At 44.8% G+C, this 17,786-nt stretch overlaps 1 protein-coding gene across 1 annotated transcript in view; it reads left to right on the forward strand.

Moving 5' to 3' along the window:
• HEATR6 (HEAT repeat containing 6) overlaps window positions 1-17,568 on the forward strand; it is a 28,277-nt gene extending 10,709 nt beyond the window's left edge. The window contains exons 11-20 of the mRNA XM_061605037.1: window positions 842-941; window positions 2,996-3,351; window positions 3,703-3,825; window positions 4,569-4,655; window positions 5,551-5,685; window positions 7,198-7,320; window positions 9,968-10,092; window positions 11,571-11,667; window positions 13,793-13,997; window positions 15,374-17,568. Of these exons, the coding sequence (XP_061461021.1) occupies window positions 842-941; window positions 2,996-3,351; window positions 3,703-3,825; window positions 4,569-4,655; window positions 5,551-5,685; window positions 7,198-7,320; window positions 9,968-10,092; window positions 11,571-11,667; window positions 13,793-13,997; window positions 15,374-15,927 (1,905 nt within the window). The 3' untranslated portion in view covers window positions 15,928-17,568. The remainder of the gene's footprint in view (window positions 1-841; window positions 942-2,995; window positions 3,352-3,702; window positions 3,826-4,568; window positions 4,656-5,550; window positions 5,686-7,197; window positions 7,321-9,967; window positions 10,093-11,570; window positions 11,668-13,792; window positions 13,998-15,373) is intronic.
• The last annotated feature ends 218 nt before the right edge of the window (window positions 17,569-17,786 follow it).

Genomic DNA, 17,786 nt, shown 5'->3' on the forward strand with positions numbered 1-17,786 from the left:
CTCTCTCTCTCTCTCTCTCTCTCTCTCTCTCTCCCTCTCTCTCTCTCTCTCCCTCTCTCCCTCTCTCCCTCTCTCCCTCTCTCTCTCTCTCTCCCTCTCTCTCTCTCTCTCTCTCCCCCCCCTCTCTCTCCCTCCCTCCCTCCCCCCCCCCTCTCTCTCTCCCTCTCCCTCTCTCCCTCTCTCTCTCTCTCTACCCGACTTCAAAAACACATGAAGATAAAATGGGAAGAGGATTGTGTGCCGTCCTGAGCCCTTGGAGGAAGGACTGGATATAAAAAAAATCAACGAGCAGCTCTGTGGCATACAGTAAAATATCTAATGCCCACTCTTAAAAGGTCATAGAGTATGATACAAGTAAAGGGAGGGGCATAGAAAATTTGGAAAGATGAAATGGAAATAAATTGGTCACAGAAGGGGGGGAGGAAGAAAGGAGGAGAAAGTGTAAAGACAATACATTGGAAAGTACAAGTGGAATGAATGGGCAGCAGAATTAATCGATTGAAATGAATCTTTTAAAAGGAATTCAGCTAGTGGCAGCTGACACCATTGTTACAAAACCAACAGTGTTTTGGGGTGGAATTGTGTGTGTTTTCTCCCTCATGAGATCAGCAGAATGCATTTAGCAAAGTGCCTATTGGAAATAAGGACTAATATCAGAAATAAGGACTCATACAAAGCAAATTCTATTTGTACTACTAGTCCTTGCTGAGGACAATCCCTCTGTATATTCTGCAATGCAAGAAACATCAATGGTATATATAAGAGAGTTGCATGTCCAGCTTTGTGGCTTTGCTAAGAGGAGCTAAACACCTTCTGATTTTTTTCCCTTGCATGTCGGCAGTGCCTTGCCAATCTGGTATTGAATGCACCATACAGCCGTTTAAAGCCTGGACTGCTGACTAGAGTATGGCACCAGATAAAGCCATACATTAGACACAAAGGTATGACGAGTTTTGAGTTCTCCTGTGTATGTGTGTATTTGTGCTGCAATTTTCCAGCTAATTTTCACCTAATTTCTCACATTTTGTTTTGAGAAACTGCCACATTATGGCATGAAACCCAACACTGCACATTGCATTTGCTGTGGGAAGCACCAGAGGACAGCATCAAAAACTTTTGCTCAGCAAACTAGGGTAGCTCCACACACATTTAGGTTGGCAAGAGGGGGCTGCCTAGTACTCTGCAAGGGGGCAGGCTTGACCCTGGGGCTTCTCATTGCTGATCTCTGCATTTAAAAACTTGCCATAACATCACAGTAAACAACACATGTAAGGTAGCAATGTTCTTGTTTTTTTAGCAATCTCCATAGAAGATGTCTCCTAATTTAAGCAAATGGTGAATTTTGAACAAAGTAACTCAGACTTGCATGACCTATAGCCAAGTATCTTGGCTGGCCATTTCAACCCAAGCCCTATCTGCACTATATACTTTAAACACTCTTATACCATTTCAAACAGTCGTGGCTTCTGCCGGGAAGGGTAGTTTGTGAAGGTTGCTGTTAGGAGGCCCCCATTCCCTTCCCAGAGCTACAATTCCCAGACTTCCCTGGGAAGAGGGATTGATTTTTAAAGCACTCGGGGAATTGCAGCTCTGTGAGAGGAATAGGGAGTCTCCTAACAACTCTCAGGACCCTTTACAAACTACAGTTCCCAGGATTCTTTGGGAGAGAAGCTATGGATGTTTAAAGGGGTATGATGCTGCTTGAAATGTATAGTGCAGGTGGGGCCCCAACGTATAAACACCTGCCTTCTTCCCCTGTGCGACTTCTGGCTGTTCTGCCAGGTTTCCTTCGGCTCTTCCCCTCCATCTTTCCGGTCTTCCTTTTCTCTACTCCGCTTCCCTTCTTGGGAAACTGCCTTTGCAAGCACTTGCTTGTGGTTTTCCTTCCCTGTGCTTTCTCCAGAATTGCAGCAGCTTGGCCAGTGGCTGTCGGCAAGGCGGGGGGATTTCTTCTCCTTGCTCTGCCCCTCGGTGGCTTTAGGGCAGCTCAGCCAGTTGCTGCCAGATGTTTTGCCTCTATAAGGCCCTTTTAAGAATATAAGGAGAGCCTGGCTGCTGGATCAGTCCAGCGGCCTACTTAGTCCAGCATCCTCTTCTCCCGGGCCAACCAGAGGCCCCAGCAAGAAGCCCGCAAGGAGGACCTGAGTGCAAACAGCACCTCTCCCCTCCTGCGGTGTCTGGCAACCGGCATTCGGAAACCTACTGCCTCCAACATTGGAGGTGAAACATAGCCGTCAGGGTCAGTGCATTGAAAATGGAAACGGGCTGCCTTCAAGTCGAACCCGACTAATGGCGACCCTACGAATAGGGATTTCATTGTAAGCGGGATTCAGAGGGGTTTACCATTGCCTCCCTCTGAGGCTAGTCCTCCCCAGCTGGCTAGGGCCTGCTCAGCTTGCCGCAGCTGCACAAGCCAGCCCCTTCCTTGTCCGCAACTGCCAGCTGCGGGCAGGGCTGTGGAGTCGGAGTCGTGGAGTCCTGAGTCGGAAGCAATTTTGGGTGGAGTCGGAGTCGGTAGAAATGTACTGACTCCGACTTCAAAATAAAATTAATATTTTAATAGTAATAGTAATTTATTAATATTAATACATTAATATACATTTGCCATTTATGAAGGAGTCGAACAGTAGAAAAATAGAGGAGTCGGAGTTGAAGGTTTAACATACCGACTTACAGCCCTGGCTGGGGGGCAACTGGGCTCCTTGGGACTCTGCAGCTGGCCCACGGTTGCACAGGTGGGAGGGCACATCATCCCTGAGCCACTCCCTGTGGGGGTGATCTTTAGCTGGCCCTTGACACCCAGGAGACATGAGCGGGGATTTGAACTCACAGACTCTGGACTCCCAGCCAGGCTCTCCTCCCCACTGTGCTAGACCAGCTGTCTTATGCTGTTATACTTGTTACACAAGTTTCTTACGCAGGCGGTGGTGTGCAACAGGCTGACCTTGGGCTTGACCGTAGCTCCTTCACGGGTGTTCTGTGTTCTTCCTACTAGATGTTAACGTTCGCGTGTTAAGCCTCACGCTGCTAGGAGCCATCGTATCAGCTCAAGCTCCTTTGCCAGAGGTTCACCTCCTTCTGCGTCAGCCCAGCTCTTTAGGGCTCAGCGGTGGTGGATCTGCTGCACCACGTCTAGGTGTGTGTTCTAGTGCATCAGGATGGCGCAAAGAAGCCCAAGGGGAGCCACCCCTTCCTGTGGAGAATGTACCAGCAGAGCCCTGCTGGCTCCTTCATCTCTGCATCTCTCTGGTTGTGCTGCCCAGGGAAGACTGCTGCTCCGATAGCGACGCTGGCTGCCAGGCTACTGCTAGCATATATGAGCCATCTCCAATTCGGCTAGAGTCCTTACAGGTATGTTTTAGCAGAGGGTTCCATGCAAGCCCCTTCCTGCTGGGAAGAGGTGCATGCAATCAACGCAGGATTTCACCCTGTCTTGCTGCCCATCAGATGATGTCATAGGTTACGTCAGCTGATGGGTGAGCGTGGTTTGGGAAAAATAGCCTTACAGGCCAAATTTTGCCCATGGGCTGAAAGTTCCCCACCTCTGGAGAACTTCTATCCCACCCTTCGTCCCAAAGGAGCCTGGGACGCCAAACATATCAGCGAAAATAACCGAGCAACAAGAAAGAAAGAAAAGCATTCTGGAAACACTTAAAAACACTTTTCTCTCTCTCCCCTCTTCCCCAATCTTATCTATTACAGGTCTTAGCATTACTTGTCAAGGGGTATTTCTCACTCTCCCAAAGCTACTTGCTGGAGCTTGGCGAAGTGGCTTGTAAATGCATGGAGGAAACAGATCTGTCTATCCAACTCCATGGGGCAAAAGTAAGAGCTTTCAGAGTTTGTGCAATGCATGGTGTATATCATAAAAATAACGTGTTTAGACTTTGTGGGGTTGGGGGAACATTTTAGGCTACGTTTATTTTATTTGTAACCTTCATATGGTTGTATTCAACTGAGTCCTCTTTGGAGCAGACCCATTGAAATGGAAGAACACAAGTTAGTCATGTCTATTAAAGTCAATGAGTCTGCTTTGAGTAGGACTAGCATTGAATACCATCCATATACTGTCTGTAGCACAGCTCTTTGGGCAGTTTACAAACCCATTTAAAAACAAACCCAACATGTAAACAGTGCCAAAAATACAATAATGACAGAAACAGCCAAAAAAAAAAAAAAAACCCAGCATAAGTGCAGCAGCTAAAACACAAAAAACCAGCAGGGGGAATTCCTTGGTGCAAGCCTTTAAAAGCATGAGCTAACTCTGCTCATTGTAATTAAGAGGCCTGGGAGAAGCAAAACGGCCTTCATCTGGCATTTATAACAGTGTGGGTGCCAGGCAAGCCATCCTGGGGAGGGGTTACATAGGTGGGGTGCCCTGCAGTAAGCAAAAAGCAGCTTACAGTGTAACTTTAAAAACAACAATTAAAGCACACTACAGATATATTTCTGTTGTGACAAACTGGGGTAAAGAGAGAACGGATCAGTAAAAAAATGATCTGCTTCCTCATGATGTCTCATACGCTTGTGAATTGATTTCGGCTTGTTCATTTTTCTTTTTTTGTCAGCTGCTGGATGAGCTTGGTGTAGGTATAATCCAGCAACGCAAGCCAGATCAGGCTGTTGCTCCAGATCAGCGGGTGCCTGTCGACCTGGTATGTGTATATATATGTGTGTGTGTGCATGTGGTAGTGTCCATTTTCCAAGCCCCTTTTCTTGAAATCCTGTCTGAATGCAGGCCCCTTGTTAAGCAATAAATGGATGGCAAGGAATCTGGAAGCCAAGTCCCGTGAGGAATGCTTGAAAAAAGAGAACTAGGTATGCTTAACCTAGAGACGAAACAGGAGAGATGTGATGTTTGTCTTCATATATTGGGTGGAACAGACAGATGGAACAGACCTGTTCTCTGCTGCTCCAGAAGGCATGTCTAGGACTTTTTTATGTGTACTACTCACTGTTTTTTATAACTTTTTTACTTAATGTGGGCCCTATCTACACTATACATTTATTTATTAAATTTAAATCCCACCTTTTCTCATAGAAGGAGCCCAGGGCTGCAAACAAAAACACTAAAAGCACTTTAAAATATCTTAAAAGCAAAATAAAACATGTTAAAATAAAACATCTTAAACATCTTTTTAAAAAAAGCTTTAAAGACATCTTAAAAAGCAGTTCCAACGCAGATGCAGACTGGGATGAGGTCTGTACTTAAAAGGCTTGTTGAAAGAGGAAGGTCTTCAGTGTGTACCGAAAAGATAATAGAGATGGTCCCTGTCTAATATTTAATATGTATATCACTTTAAACAGTCATAGTTGCTCCTCCAAAGAATCTTGAGATCTGTAGTTTATTAAGAGTGCTGAGAGTTGTTAGGATATGTCTATTCCCCCCACAGAGCTACAATTCCCAGAGTTCCCTGGGAAGAGGGATTGATTGTTTTTCTAATGGTCTGTGGGGGAAGAAGTTTGGGAACCACTGAACTAGGTGATCTCTTCCATCTTGATGATTCTGTGATGAGTATTACTGCAACAAGTCTCTTGCCCTTCTTGTAGGTTGTAACATTCTGGACCAGGATGCTGAATGGACCCTTACCGGGTGCACTCCAAAACTCCCAACATCCAACACTTCAGACTAGCACTTGCAATGCTCTGTCTTCCATTTTACCAGAAGCTTTCAGTGGTTTGCCAGTAAGCACGTTACTAAGTTATGTCTTACTCTTTCATTGGGAATGAAAGATTGGGCCAGAGGCAAAAAGCGGGTGGAGCAATGCATGTAAACTTTACCTTGGTACAGTAGGCTAGTTTCTACACACACTCGCACATCCCTCCATCCAGGGTTGAAAGAAGTGTTATCAGGGTCCACATACAGATTCCAGCTTGGCAAAAACGCTCAATGAGGGTGTTAATCAAGGACAGTGAGGGGTGTGGCCTGCAGAGAGATCCCAGGGGCCAGACAGAGAGTTATTTAATAATAATAATAATAATTTAATTTTTAGGCCGCCTATCTGGCCGAAGCCACTCATTTGGCCCCTGGCCTTTGCACGCCACCCTGTGCCTCTTGGAGGAAGAGCATGGGTTGTAATTATAGTAGAATTTGCACTCTGTGTTGCCTCCCCACAATCTATTTTTCTTCCTCAAAGCAAAAGTAGAACCTTAACATTACAATTGAAACCCAAATGTTTTACACTTGCATCTCCTCTTGACCTGCTTGTTTGTGATTAGTCCAGATAAAAGGTAATGGGGGAATTTGGACAATCATATCCTGGCATGTTGGTGCCCTCAGTCTTCTTTCCTGCCACTTCTGCTGTTTCCCTGGTGGGATGCAGCCCTCTGAGTTCTGGGCTCTAATCTCTCATTGTTGGCGCTTTGACTGGATCCCTCGTGGTGGTGGGGGCAGCTGAGAAGATTTGTAATGCATGGCAGGCTGTATTTGCCTAGCGATCTGACTTTTGCCCCGATCCCTGCATGCCAGCTTGGTTCAGGCTTCATGCCAAGCGTGTTTTGAGCTTCCAAACCAGCAACTGGCAATTAACAGTTCAGAGCTCCTTGTATGTCTCCTCCTCCCCACATCTTCTCAGTACTCGACTGCATAAATTCATGCACCTCCGCATAGAGCAGCACTCTTTAGAGGCATAGCAGTGGCCATCGCTGTTGTCAGTGTGGACATCGTCCCAAACCCTGATTGGTACAAACCATGGGTTTGCAAAACCACTTCAAGCTAAAGTTCCTCATTCTGATTTGCCACCTGTTTGCAAGCCACGGTATATCGCACTGACCCACAGTTAAGCTTCCGTAAGTGTGGTTTACCGTGATGCCTTTCCTGTCTGACGGCTTAATTCAGGCATCATGGCAAACTATGGCTCTCTTTGGTCCTGCCTGTTGATCCATATCCTGTTGGATTGCAATGATCCAGAAGCTGTAATTGCTGGCCAGGACAGCTTGTAGCTGCTGGCTTCTTCTCCCCCACTCCCCCATCGCTGTTTAGTATAGTGAGTAATGCTAGATCCTGTCACTCTAAGGGAGGCTCGCTGTGACATTGTTTGAAATCTCTAGGCAGTACCTTCACCCCTTTCGGCGTCCGTGTTTTTCTGGTGGTTTTAACTTAAAACTATTTTAACACTGGGTTGAAATCTTTTTAACAAAACGAGTTTGGCTGAACAACGTTTGACAGATGACTTCTCTCATTTTGCTGACAAGCAGGACGACAGACAAATCCTCTGCATCACGATTCTTCTTGGGCTCAACCACAGCGAGAATCCGCTGGTGAAAGCTGCCGCCGCCCGTGCACTTGGGGTCTACGTTGTCTTCCCGTGTCTCCAGCAGGTCATCCCTTGCTCTGTCTCCTTTCTTCTTTTTTGTTTTTGCCCTCTGTCTCTTCCCGTTTCTTGTTGGGTCGTTGTAACCCTTGTAAACAAGCTTGCGAAAGTTACTAATTGGGTAAAAAAAAATCATATCCTGCTTTTTTGATGGAGAGGAAACCACAGAAACATAGGTTGCTAGGCTCTTAAACTTGGGGTCACCCAGCAAAATCCAAAACAGACAAGAAAAGTGGTGGTTTGCACAGCATGCAAATAAAAATGTATGGAACATAAGAAGAGCCCTGTAGCTAAATCAGGCCAAAGCCTCGTCTAGTCCATCATCATCTTACCTGTAAGTCGCCTTTCCACAAAAATTGTGCCCAAAGTGGCTGACAGCAAACAGCAATACATCTCAGCATCAACAATCGCAAGTCTGGTACCCTATTCTTGCAGTGGGCAGCTAGATGCCCTAATGGGAAGCTCACAAGCAGGACGTGAATGAAGCAGCAACTCTCCCCTCCTATAGTTCCCAGCAACTGTTGTTCAGAGGCATAGTGTCTCTAGAACACAGCCATTGTGGGCTAGTAGCCGCTGATAGCCTTATCCTTCCAGGAATTCACTGCCACAAGATGTGGTGATGGTTTTGATGGCTATAAAAGGGATTAGGCAAATTCATGCAGCAGAAGAGGGTTATCCAAAGGCTGTTAGCAAGGAAGATGATGTAGACCCCTGTCTTGGAAGGCAGTAAGCCACTAAATGCTACTTCCTGGTTGGCATCAAGAGAAGAGGATTTATTTCCTTCATTTTCTGGCATGGTCGGCTTATTGGAGGCACCTGGTTAGCTGCTGTGGGAAGCAGGAAACTGGCCTGGATGGATATTTGGTCTCATCCCTCAGACCTCTTCTTATTTATACCTGCCTTCCACCCATAAATTCTAAGGCATCTTATCAACCAAATTATAGCAGTATAGCTCATGGAGCCACGTGCCGTTGTTCCAGCCTCATACTTTGCTGCACAATTGACCAGTGTAGATCTTAAATCATATCGTAAGTTAGTAGTTTTTCACTTTTCAACTATGAGCATACACAACTATCCACCGTGCGTCTTTTAAATAGCAGCACATACAAAATACATGTACACTAATTATAAATCTGTCACCCCTGCTACTGCCAATTTTGTAACATTTTGTGGTTCTTAATGCAGTGAAAAAGTTACATGGGCATTAATGTCCATGCCGATTTTCTGACTTGTATAAGAAATGGAGTCCCAAGGCTCTCAAAACTTTCTCTGTTTTCTGTCTTCCATCACACAGAAGTACAAATTCTGTCACTTTGGCAGCAATGTCTTCAGCCTTTTCAAATCTTGGACCTTTTAAATCTTAACCACCTTCAGTGTAGGACTGAAGCGAGTTTCTGGGGCTTCTAGTTAGACATCACCCTAATTGAGCCGTGGATAAATACCCATCTTCTCCAGTGGGTGGGAGCTGGAGATTTTGAATGCCTCCCATATATTGCAACCTATTTGGCTGCCTTTGGGGATTCTCTTAAGCCCAGCTTGAGATCAATATTTCTGTTCAAACCTCAAATCTGTGATTGCAAGTGAGCTCAGGGTCGTAGCTCAGTGGCAGAGCATCTACCTTGCATGCAGAAGGTCCCAGGTTCAATCCCCAGCATCTTTAGTAGGGCTGGGAGTAGCTCCCTGTCTGAAATCCTGGAGAGCCGCTGCCAGTCAGTGTAGACAGTGCTGAGCTAAATGGACTATTGAGTCTGACTCAGTTCAAGGCAGCTTGCTCCGTTCTTTAGTAAGCGCAGTGCTCTGTAAAAGAACACTGCTAAGCTGTACACCCTAATGCCTGAAGCTAAAATCTTTTCTCAAAAAGGAAAATTAGCAACGGCAAGAAAAAGATAAATGGTGCGTGACACTGAAGAGCAGATTAGAGTGGCGAGGTCACCAGGGAGTACAGAGAAGCAATTAATTTAATGATAGGGTTTGATTAGTGCAAGGATAAGATTAGCAGTTTGGAGTAATTGCACTTGATTCTAAGTAGCTAGAGCGCCAATTAGATGAAAATGTACTCAGAGGCCCTTGGAGCAGTGTCAGGAGACCAGTGAAATTTGGGCGCCTCCTGCAACCCGTCGGTAATTAGTGGTCAATCAAGATGATGGGGCGTCTTGGGTAAAATGTAATACAGTGTTGGTTCTGTGTAGAGGAAGGCCAACGAGGAGCCTGGTGGAACACAGGTGACCAGACTAAGACAATTTTTGTAGCAGGTGCATCCATCAGTGGCTATGTCAGGATGGCTAAATAGAACTCCCATATCCAGAAGCAGTTTACCTTCCCAGTGCTGAAGATAAACAGAGGAGGAACGGTGCCTTTCTGCCTTTGCAGGCTTCCTGAAATCTCACTGGCTGCTGTTGGAGAGAGAATGCTGGACTAGATCAGCCTTCCTAAGCTCTGGATTCCCAGGTGTTGGTGGACTACTGCAGCTCCCGTAATCCCTGATGATTAATTAGCATGCTGGCTGGAGCTTATGAGGGTTTTAGTCCAACAACGTCCAAATAGTCACTGCCACCAAATCCCTTGCGATGTATAAAATCGGCCAGATGAATGGGTTTTGGTGAAGAGTGTGAAATCAACACGAAAAAATAGTAACAACCAGTATCTGTCCTTAGGATGTGATGTTTGTTGCCGACACAGCCAATGCGATCCTGAATTCCCTCTGTGACCGTTCTCCAAACGTCCGTGCCAAAGCAGCCTGGTCCTTGGGCAACCTGACGGACACTCTGATCATCAACATGTAGGTAGCAACGTTTTTTGCTTTGTTTTGTATTGTTTTTGACATCTTCAACACAAGTTCCAATTAAAAAATAGACCAATAATAAGTTAATAACAACTAGCAAAACAGCAACTCGATCACATAAAATTAAAGTTTTTTTTAAAAGATGTTTGGGAAAGCAAGAATATTTTCCTTGGCTCCACGAAGAGACAACATCCCTTGGGGGAGAGTTCTAAAGCTGTGGTGCCACCACAGTCAAGGCCCTGTCCTCTCAGGGCGTTGCCTGCCTTGCCTTTAGTGGTCGGACCCAGAGATGAGTGGATCTTACTACACAGTCACATTCATATACTCTTGGCCCAGTGGCATTGAAACGTCGACTACCTGCCTTTAGCAAAACAGCCTAGTCTTTAATACCAGTCTTTTGTTTCGTGAGATGCTTTGTGTGTGTGAGGTTTTTTTGCGGGGGGAGGAGTATGTTCACAAGGAATTTGAATTTTGGGACTGCATTTCAGCTCATCAGCTATCATTTTTTAAACGTTTTGAAAAGGAACTAAGTAGAAGCATATAGGAGGGCTATTAAGAGATGCCTTACATTAAAGAAATGTTGTATCTCTTTTTTTCTTTCTCTCCCCCCCTCCCCCCCAGTTCAGTCCCTCACTTCTAAATAAAACCTGAACTAAAGTTTATGGTCATAAGCTTCTGTCGAATAAATGTCTGCATTTCAAAATCCAATACATTTTTTTAAAATCGTGAAGTTGAGGCATGCGTAATAAATTGGGTCACTGCCTCTTTATCCTTTCACTGAAAACAAAGAATTGTGGATTTGTATTTTTTAATGAACGCTTGTTACAGCAAAATGTCTCTAAAAGACTTGCAACGTATTTTAAAACGTAAGCATAAGAAAAAAAACATAATATAGACCCTTGACATTTAAGCATGTTGCAAGCAGTAATGGGGACACTTAGAGTTGAAATGACGCCCAACATGAGCTAAGCCCTTGTATGGAGCTCCTGCCAACTCTCCCAGCCAGCCCCTTCCCTTTTCCAAGCAGATGTACAATTGAAAAGGGAGGATTTCTTCCAATGGGCCTTGACTGCTTCTTCCTTAATGCCTGGATACTCCTGAATACCCAGCCCATCCTGCGCTCCGCTGCTTCAGACTGCATGTGTGGCGTTCCTCACCCCTGACTTGCCTGCCAAAGAGTTCCTTACATTTGGAAAGCTAGTGTTTGGAGAAGTGTTGTAGCTTAGCCTTATCCCAGACATGCTAGCTTTCTGCACATGGAGAGGTTTTTGATATGGAAGAGGATGTAAGCATTGATTCCCCTCCCACAATTCGAAGTGCCCAATCCAAAGATGCTTTCTGCTAACTTAAAATGGTTTTGAGTGTTGTCTTTTACTCAGGTGAACACTCACCTGTATATATCTTGCCATAGTTGAGCTAATTCTGATTCCCCCCTTCCCCGCTTCTGATCCCCCCCCCTTGTTTTGGGGAAGCAGGGAGTTAATGGGGCAGAGTTTCCAGGATGAATTCTCAGACCTACTGCTTCTGAAAATGCTGCAGTTGGCAACTGATGCATCAAAGGACAAAGACAAGGTATGTATATAGAAGATCCCTGTGTGTGTTTGGTGATGCTGTATGCTTTTGTATAACTCTTGTAGTATAGAATAGTAGAGTTGGAAGGGTCTTATAAGGCCAAGGCCATCCCCCTGCTCAAGGCAGGAATCCAAGTTAAAGCATGCAACTTGGTTGCTTTACAATTTGGACATGCTTTGAAATACTGGGAGTGCTGAGAATTCCAGAGTTGGTGGCCAAAACTTGGGAAGTTATATAGACACCCTGGAGTATCCACTTAACCACCAGAAAAGGGGTGAGTTAGATTGACCGTATCTGTAGAGGAGAGTGATGTCAGAGTTACAGGTGGTCTGGCTTGTTGGTGCAGTGAGACGTTTGCATGGAAAGCGGACCTGCAGTTGTCATTCCATCTAGATGGAGTGCAGGGCTGGCTTGGAAACAGGCTGCGTGGTAGAATCCCATCTCTAGCTTGGATTTTACAGTGCCAGACTGAGAGCAAGCAACCACTGTGTAGGTAAGCCCCAGGTTGGCCCTTTTCAGGGGAATTTGCGCCTTGTTGCTGCACTTCTTTGTCTTCTGCACATGACATCGTGCCACAAGGGGGCAGGTTTTGTGGTTTCTCTGTTTTCCATCTTTTCTCGCAAGTCTTGTGGCACCTTAAAAACAAATTTATTTGTGGCATAAGCTTTTGTGAGTTAAGAGTCGCTTTGTCAGATGCATCCAGATGTTTAAGAGATTTTGGTGAGTCAGAGGTAAACTGGACTGTAGTTCATGAAAACATACTTTAATAAAATGTGTTAGTCTTTAAGGTGCTATAAGTCTTATTTTGTTGCAGCAATCAAACACGGCTATTTTTAAAAAAAATCCTCTTATATAGTCTCAATAACGCTATGGGTAGGTTGGATTCAAAGTGGCTGTTCCCATAAGTTTTGGGGCTAAATTGCGATTTGAGCCTGGGTCTTCCCAACCTTAAGTCTGATATTCTAGCCACGAAATCTCAATGGACAGAGCACAGATTTCTGTGCAATGGGTCTGTAGCCTAACAGAGACTTCTTGAATAAGGTTTTATGGTGGCCAGTGTAGGACACAGTTGTATAGAATTTTGGAACGTGTGTGTGTGAGAGGAGAATAAAACAAAACAGGCTATGATGAGGGGGTTGCAGGAGCAACCTGGTATTGATGACCCTATTGCTCCCTTGAGACAAGGGGTGGGGAACCTCTGGTCTTGTAGTTCAGCAATGCCTGCAACTCCCATCATCATTGGCCATGATTTCTGGGGATGGGAGTTGCAGTTCAGCAACATCTAGAGGGCCAACGTTTCCTTACACCTGCTTTACATGAACTTGAGATACTGCCATGTTCAGACATAATGGGAAGCCGCGAAGAGTAGTTTGTTTGAACCCCAGAGCTTCCCTCTGGGAAGCAGAGGACAAACCTTGGCTTCAGATAGTGGCTCATTTGGGAGGAAGAAACCACACACGCTGGTTTGGTTGCAATGCTAAGCCAGCCACTCATGGCTTGTTTTCCTGCTCTACTAGGAGGGAAGTAGGAGTGCTAGGGCTGCATGCACATAATGGCTAAACAATAATAAAATGCTACTTTGTGGCTTCCTGTGACATCTGAACGCATCCAGAATTTTTTCCAGCTGCCTTTCTCTTTTCTAAGAAACATGGAAGCAAGCTGTCTTCCAAACCAACTTGACACACTAGATCAGGGTGTAACTTGTTATTTGTACTCCAACTCCTAGGCGTTCATTGTGGCTTTGCAATGTGAGAGACAAATGCATATAAGAAAGCAAGACACATTAAAAACACGATTCCAAATGAACTAAAAAATAGCAGTTTGTAAACTATAAGCAGCAGTAAAAAGTTAAACGTTAAAGCCTGTTGGGTGGGAAAACCCATTTTCAGATCACAGTGAAAAGAAGCCACAGAGGTAGCCTGATAGATCTTTGGAGGATGGGTATTCCAGAGCTGCAGCAGCGCCACCACCAAGAAGGCCCCATCTCTTGTGCTCAGTCATCTAAAGGCCCAACACAATGGCACAGAGAACAAGGCTGATCTTAACAGCCTAGGCAAATCATTGAAGGCAATGACAACAGCACTTTCCCTGTATATGCTGGAATTTCAAAACCTCTCTTTTCCAGGTGAAAAGCAACGCTGTCCGTGCCCTAGGAAACCTCCTTCACTTTTTGCAGCCCTCCCACATTGCAAATCCCAGGTTCAGCCAACCCATTGAGGAGTCTGTACACGCCTTGATCTCTACAGTGCAGAGTGAAACAACTATGAAAGTCCGCTGGAATGCCTGTTACGCACTCGGGAACGTCTTTAAAAATCCTGCCTTGCTGCTGGGTGAGTGCAAAATAACAGTTTGCTGTTTTTGTGCCTCGTTTGACTCCTGCATCGCTTGATTCCAAGCAAGTGTGCGAACATGAGGCAAAGGATAGTGTGCCCCTCGAGTGTACATCAAAATCCCCATCTCTTCAAGGCACCTGGTCAGAGTGTTTGCTGAGCATCGGCAGTATGGTGTAAGGACACGAGAAGCGCCCTGTTGGATCATGCTGAGGGTCCGTCTTGTTTCCAGAGTGGACAGTTGGATGCCTCCAGGAAGCTTATTGGCCGGGCATGGACACAATATTTCTAAAAGGAACCCCTCCCCATTGTTCCCACCCAACAGCTTGCACTCCATGGCATACTGCTTCTGGACTCCCATTTGTTTATCTTCTGTTTTATTTAAAAGCACTTTTAAATGGCTTAATATTCTGTTGTTACGTGCCTTCAAGTCGATTACGACTTATGGTGTCCCTGTGAATCAGTGACCTCCAACAGCATAAACCACCCTGTTCAGATCTTGTAAGTTCAGGTCTGTGGCTTCCTTTATGGAATCAATCCATCTCTTGTTTGGCCTTCCTCTTTTTCTACTCCCTTCTGTTTTTCCCAGCATTATTGTCTTCTCTAGTGAATCAGGTCTTCTCATGATATGTCCAAAGTATTATAACCTCAGTTTCATCATTTTAGCTTCTAGTGATAGTTCTGGTTTAATTTGTTCTAACACCCAATTCTAAATATTCTAAAAAATTAAGCAGTGTACACTATAAAAACATCATCCATTAACACAAAAACATAACTTTAAAATATAAACCCTATAAAAGCAAACAGATTCAGGGGATTTATACACCCAAATTGGGATCCAATCTTCTGGGTCAGGGGAAAGCCTGATCAAAAAGAGGAGTCTCCACATGACGTCTGAAGCAACTGATGGTTGCTGCTTCATGTGTGGCAGAGGGGAGGGCAGTCCACAGTACAGGGGCAACAGCAGAAAATGCCCATTTTCAGGTCATTGCACAATGATATGCTGTAGGGCGAGGTGCCACAAGTTGAATTTCCCCAGGTGATCTGAGTGATCTTGCAGGTCTATACAGGGGCAGGCAAACTTTCAGGTGGCCTGGTCCCAAGTTGTTCAGGGCTTTATTCCCAGCAGCTCCCTGAACGTGGCCCAGTCACTGATGGGCAGCCCGTGCAACTATCATTTATCTAGCAACAATAGCTAGACCTGTGTTGCAGCAATCCTGTGCTCTAAGCAAAGAGAGCAGAGTGTGGACGAGCTCCCAAACTATCCACCTGTCAGTGGCTGTTTTAGATATTTGACAGATTATGCCTGTGGAATCTCAGAAACCAATTTCCTGACTCCTGACCTTTATTTGTTTTTTGGTTTGAATTCTTTTTAGGAGAAGCCGCTTGGACTGGCCAAGCCTATAGTGCCCTTTCCTCTGTGGTCAAGTCCTGCAAGAACTTCAAAGTCCGTATCAAATCGGCTGCAGCCCTTTCCGTGCCGGCCGAAAGGAAGTGCTACGGGACGCCCGAGCAGTTCTCCCAGATATGGAGCGCCTTGGTGGTCGCCTTGCGGAAGAGCGAGGAGGCGGAAGACTTTCTGGAGTTTAAATACAGTGCCAGCCTACGGACACAGCTCTGCCATGCTCTGCTTCATCTGCTGAGTCTGGTGGACGAGGCGGACCTGCTGGCCGTCAGGAAGGCAGTGGCCGAACATGGGGAAGTAATTGGGGCCTACATGTTGCAGTATTTGAAATCGGGAGTTGCGGATGAGGAAGTAGGGATAGGTGAGAATTTTTCCGAAAGAGACAGAAGCTTGGAAAGGGCTGTTGAACATGTGCGGAGTGTTGAAGAGCTGTCAGAAGGGTGCCCGATGAAAAGAGGGACAGTAGCTTATCTTGAAGACATCTTGAAAACCCACCATGGTGCTGCAGGACTTACAGAAGCTTAAGGGAGGTGGCATAAGCAGAGGGCGTATCGGAGGGTGTCCCGAAAAGCAGTTGGCCATTGGCAGCATTAAATTGCCTTAAGCCTTCCCATGGAGGACTTAGTCCTTGCTGTTTGGGCCCCTTGGAAGCAGCAACAGCAGCAGTATGGGGCGAGTAAGGTCAAGTCCTTTTCCGTGCTCCAGCAAGTGATTTTTTTAAACATATCACAGGCAGACTTTCAGGTTACAAAGAACTCTTTCCCAAGTGGGGTACACAATAGTGCGAGATATAGGCGTTAATAAAACAGAGAGAAGAAAAAAATTAAGTTTCCAATACGACCAATACAAAGGGAAATTAAATGCTCAACGCAGATTCAAATCAAATAAAGTGCCTGGTAAGTAAGATTCTCTAATAAGTCACCACTCAGTTCCAATGAAAAATAAATGGGTCCCCTGCTTAAATAAATGATTGTTATTTATAGCCTTACTTTTTTCCTTCCCTCATATGTTGATGCAGTTATCTTAATTTATTGGATGTTTGTGATTTTTAAATTGACACTTACAGTGCCTGGGATGCAGGGCAATTAATAAATTTAATAAATACATTCATATAAAGAAGTGAATGAACAAAATAATCCCTCCTCTCCCAATCTGAGGATTAAGAAAGTGTGTGAAAGGGGGCCCTCCTCTAACTCCCATCGTGTCATGGACGTGGCTTGACCCATTTCCAGGTCGACATTCCTGCTTGTCACAGTGAGAAATAGACTGAGGCTAGTTGGGGAGCCGTCAGTTCCATCGCACCCCCATCAATTTCCTCACTATTTGAATCTTATCATAAGACAGATGTTTGTGTTCTTGGTGTCAGGGCTGTGGAGTCGCTACGCCAAACCTTCGACTCCGACTCCTCTATTTTTCTACTGTCTGACTCCGACTCCACCCAAAATTGCATCCAACTCCACAGCCCTGGAAAGGGCTGTAAATGTCTTTTTAAATTGGAAGCTCTCATAGGAGCATTTTTATCGCTGCCTGAATATGCGCTGATCTTGGCATCACAGCATTTGTCTTCATCTGGGTCCTGTGTCACGCACTGACACACAAAATGTTTTCCATCTTGAGTTATGGTGAAATGCTCAACTACAGCTGACTTCATGGGAAGCTTCTTTGACATTTTGAATTTATATTTTTAAAAAATTGTCAATCAAAATTTATTTTGAAGCCGGAGTCAGTACATTTCTACTGACTCTGACTCCACCCAAAATTGCTTCCGACTCCGACTCCACAGCCCTGCTTGGTGCTAAGGAATTGTAGGGAAAGTGTTCCACTTTCAGAATTTTCTAGCAATTGGGATGGATAAATTATGACTCTGTTCAGTCATCACACCAAATCATGGTTTAGAGAAGCTTAACTATTAAAACATGCAATTATAAAATTCCAAAGGGGGGGAAAAAGGGTTACAAAATGGCTAGGGTCAGTTTATCTTGTATTTCTTAACCCCATTTTATTGCATTTTATTCTTCTGTATATTAGGATAATCTCAAATGAGAGTTTTATGTCTATATTTTATGCTGGTCATTGACCGTAACAATAAAGATTTGATTTGAAGCTTAACTATGGTTTGGAATGAATTAACAAAATTACTGCTGGCTCTTCTCCTCCAGGACTATGGATTTGAAGTAAACTTGTGAAACAGAAACTATTGCTTGTCTGTTGAATGTTTTCAATGCTCTGGCTATAGTTTGTGTTCTAAACTAAGATTGGCACAAGCCGTGGTTGGGTGTGTGATCTTTGAACTGAGCCAAAATACATCCATTTTAAGCTTTCTTCCTCTTCTTTATCGTTTAGAACTACCATAATTTATATATTGCAGATTTGCCCTTAAGGGG

This window comes from Rhineura floridana, chromosome 21 (genome assembly GCF_030035675.1).
Source record: "Rhineura floridana isolate rRhiFlo1 chromosome 21, rRhiFlo1.hap2, whole genome shotgun sequence".
NCBI lineage: Eukaryota > Metazoa > Chordata > Lepidosauria > Squamata > Rhineuridae > Rhineura > Rhineura floridana.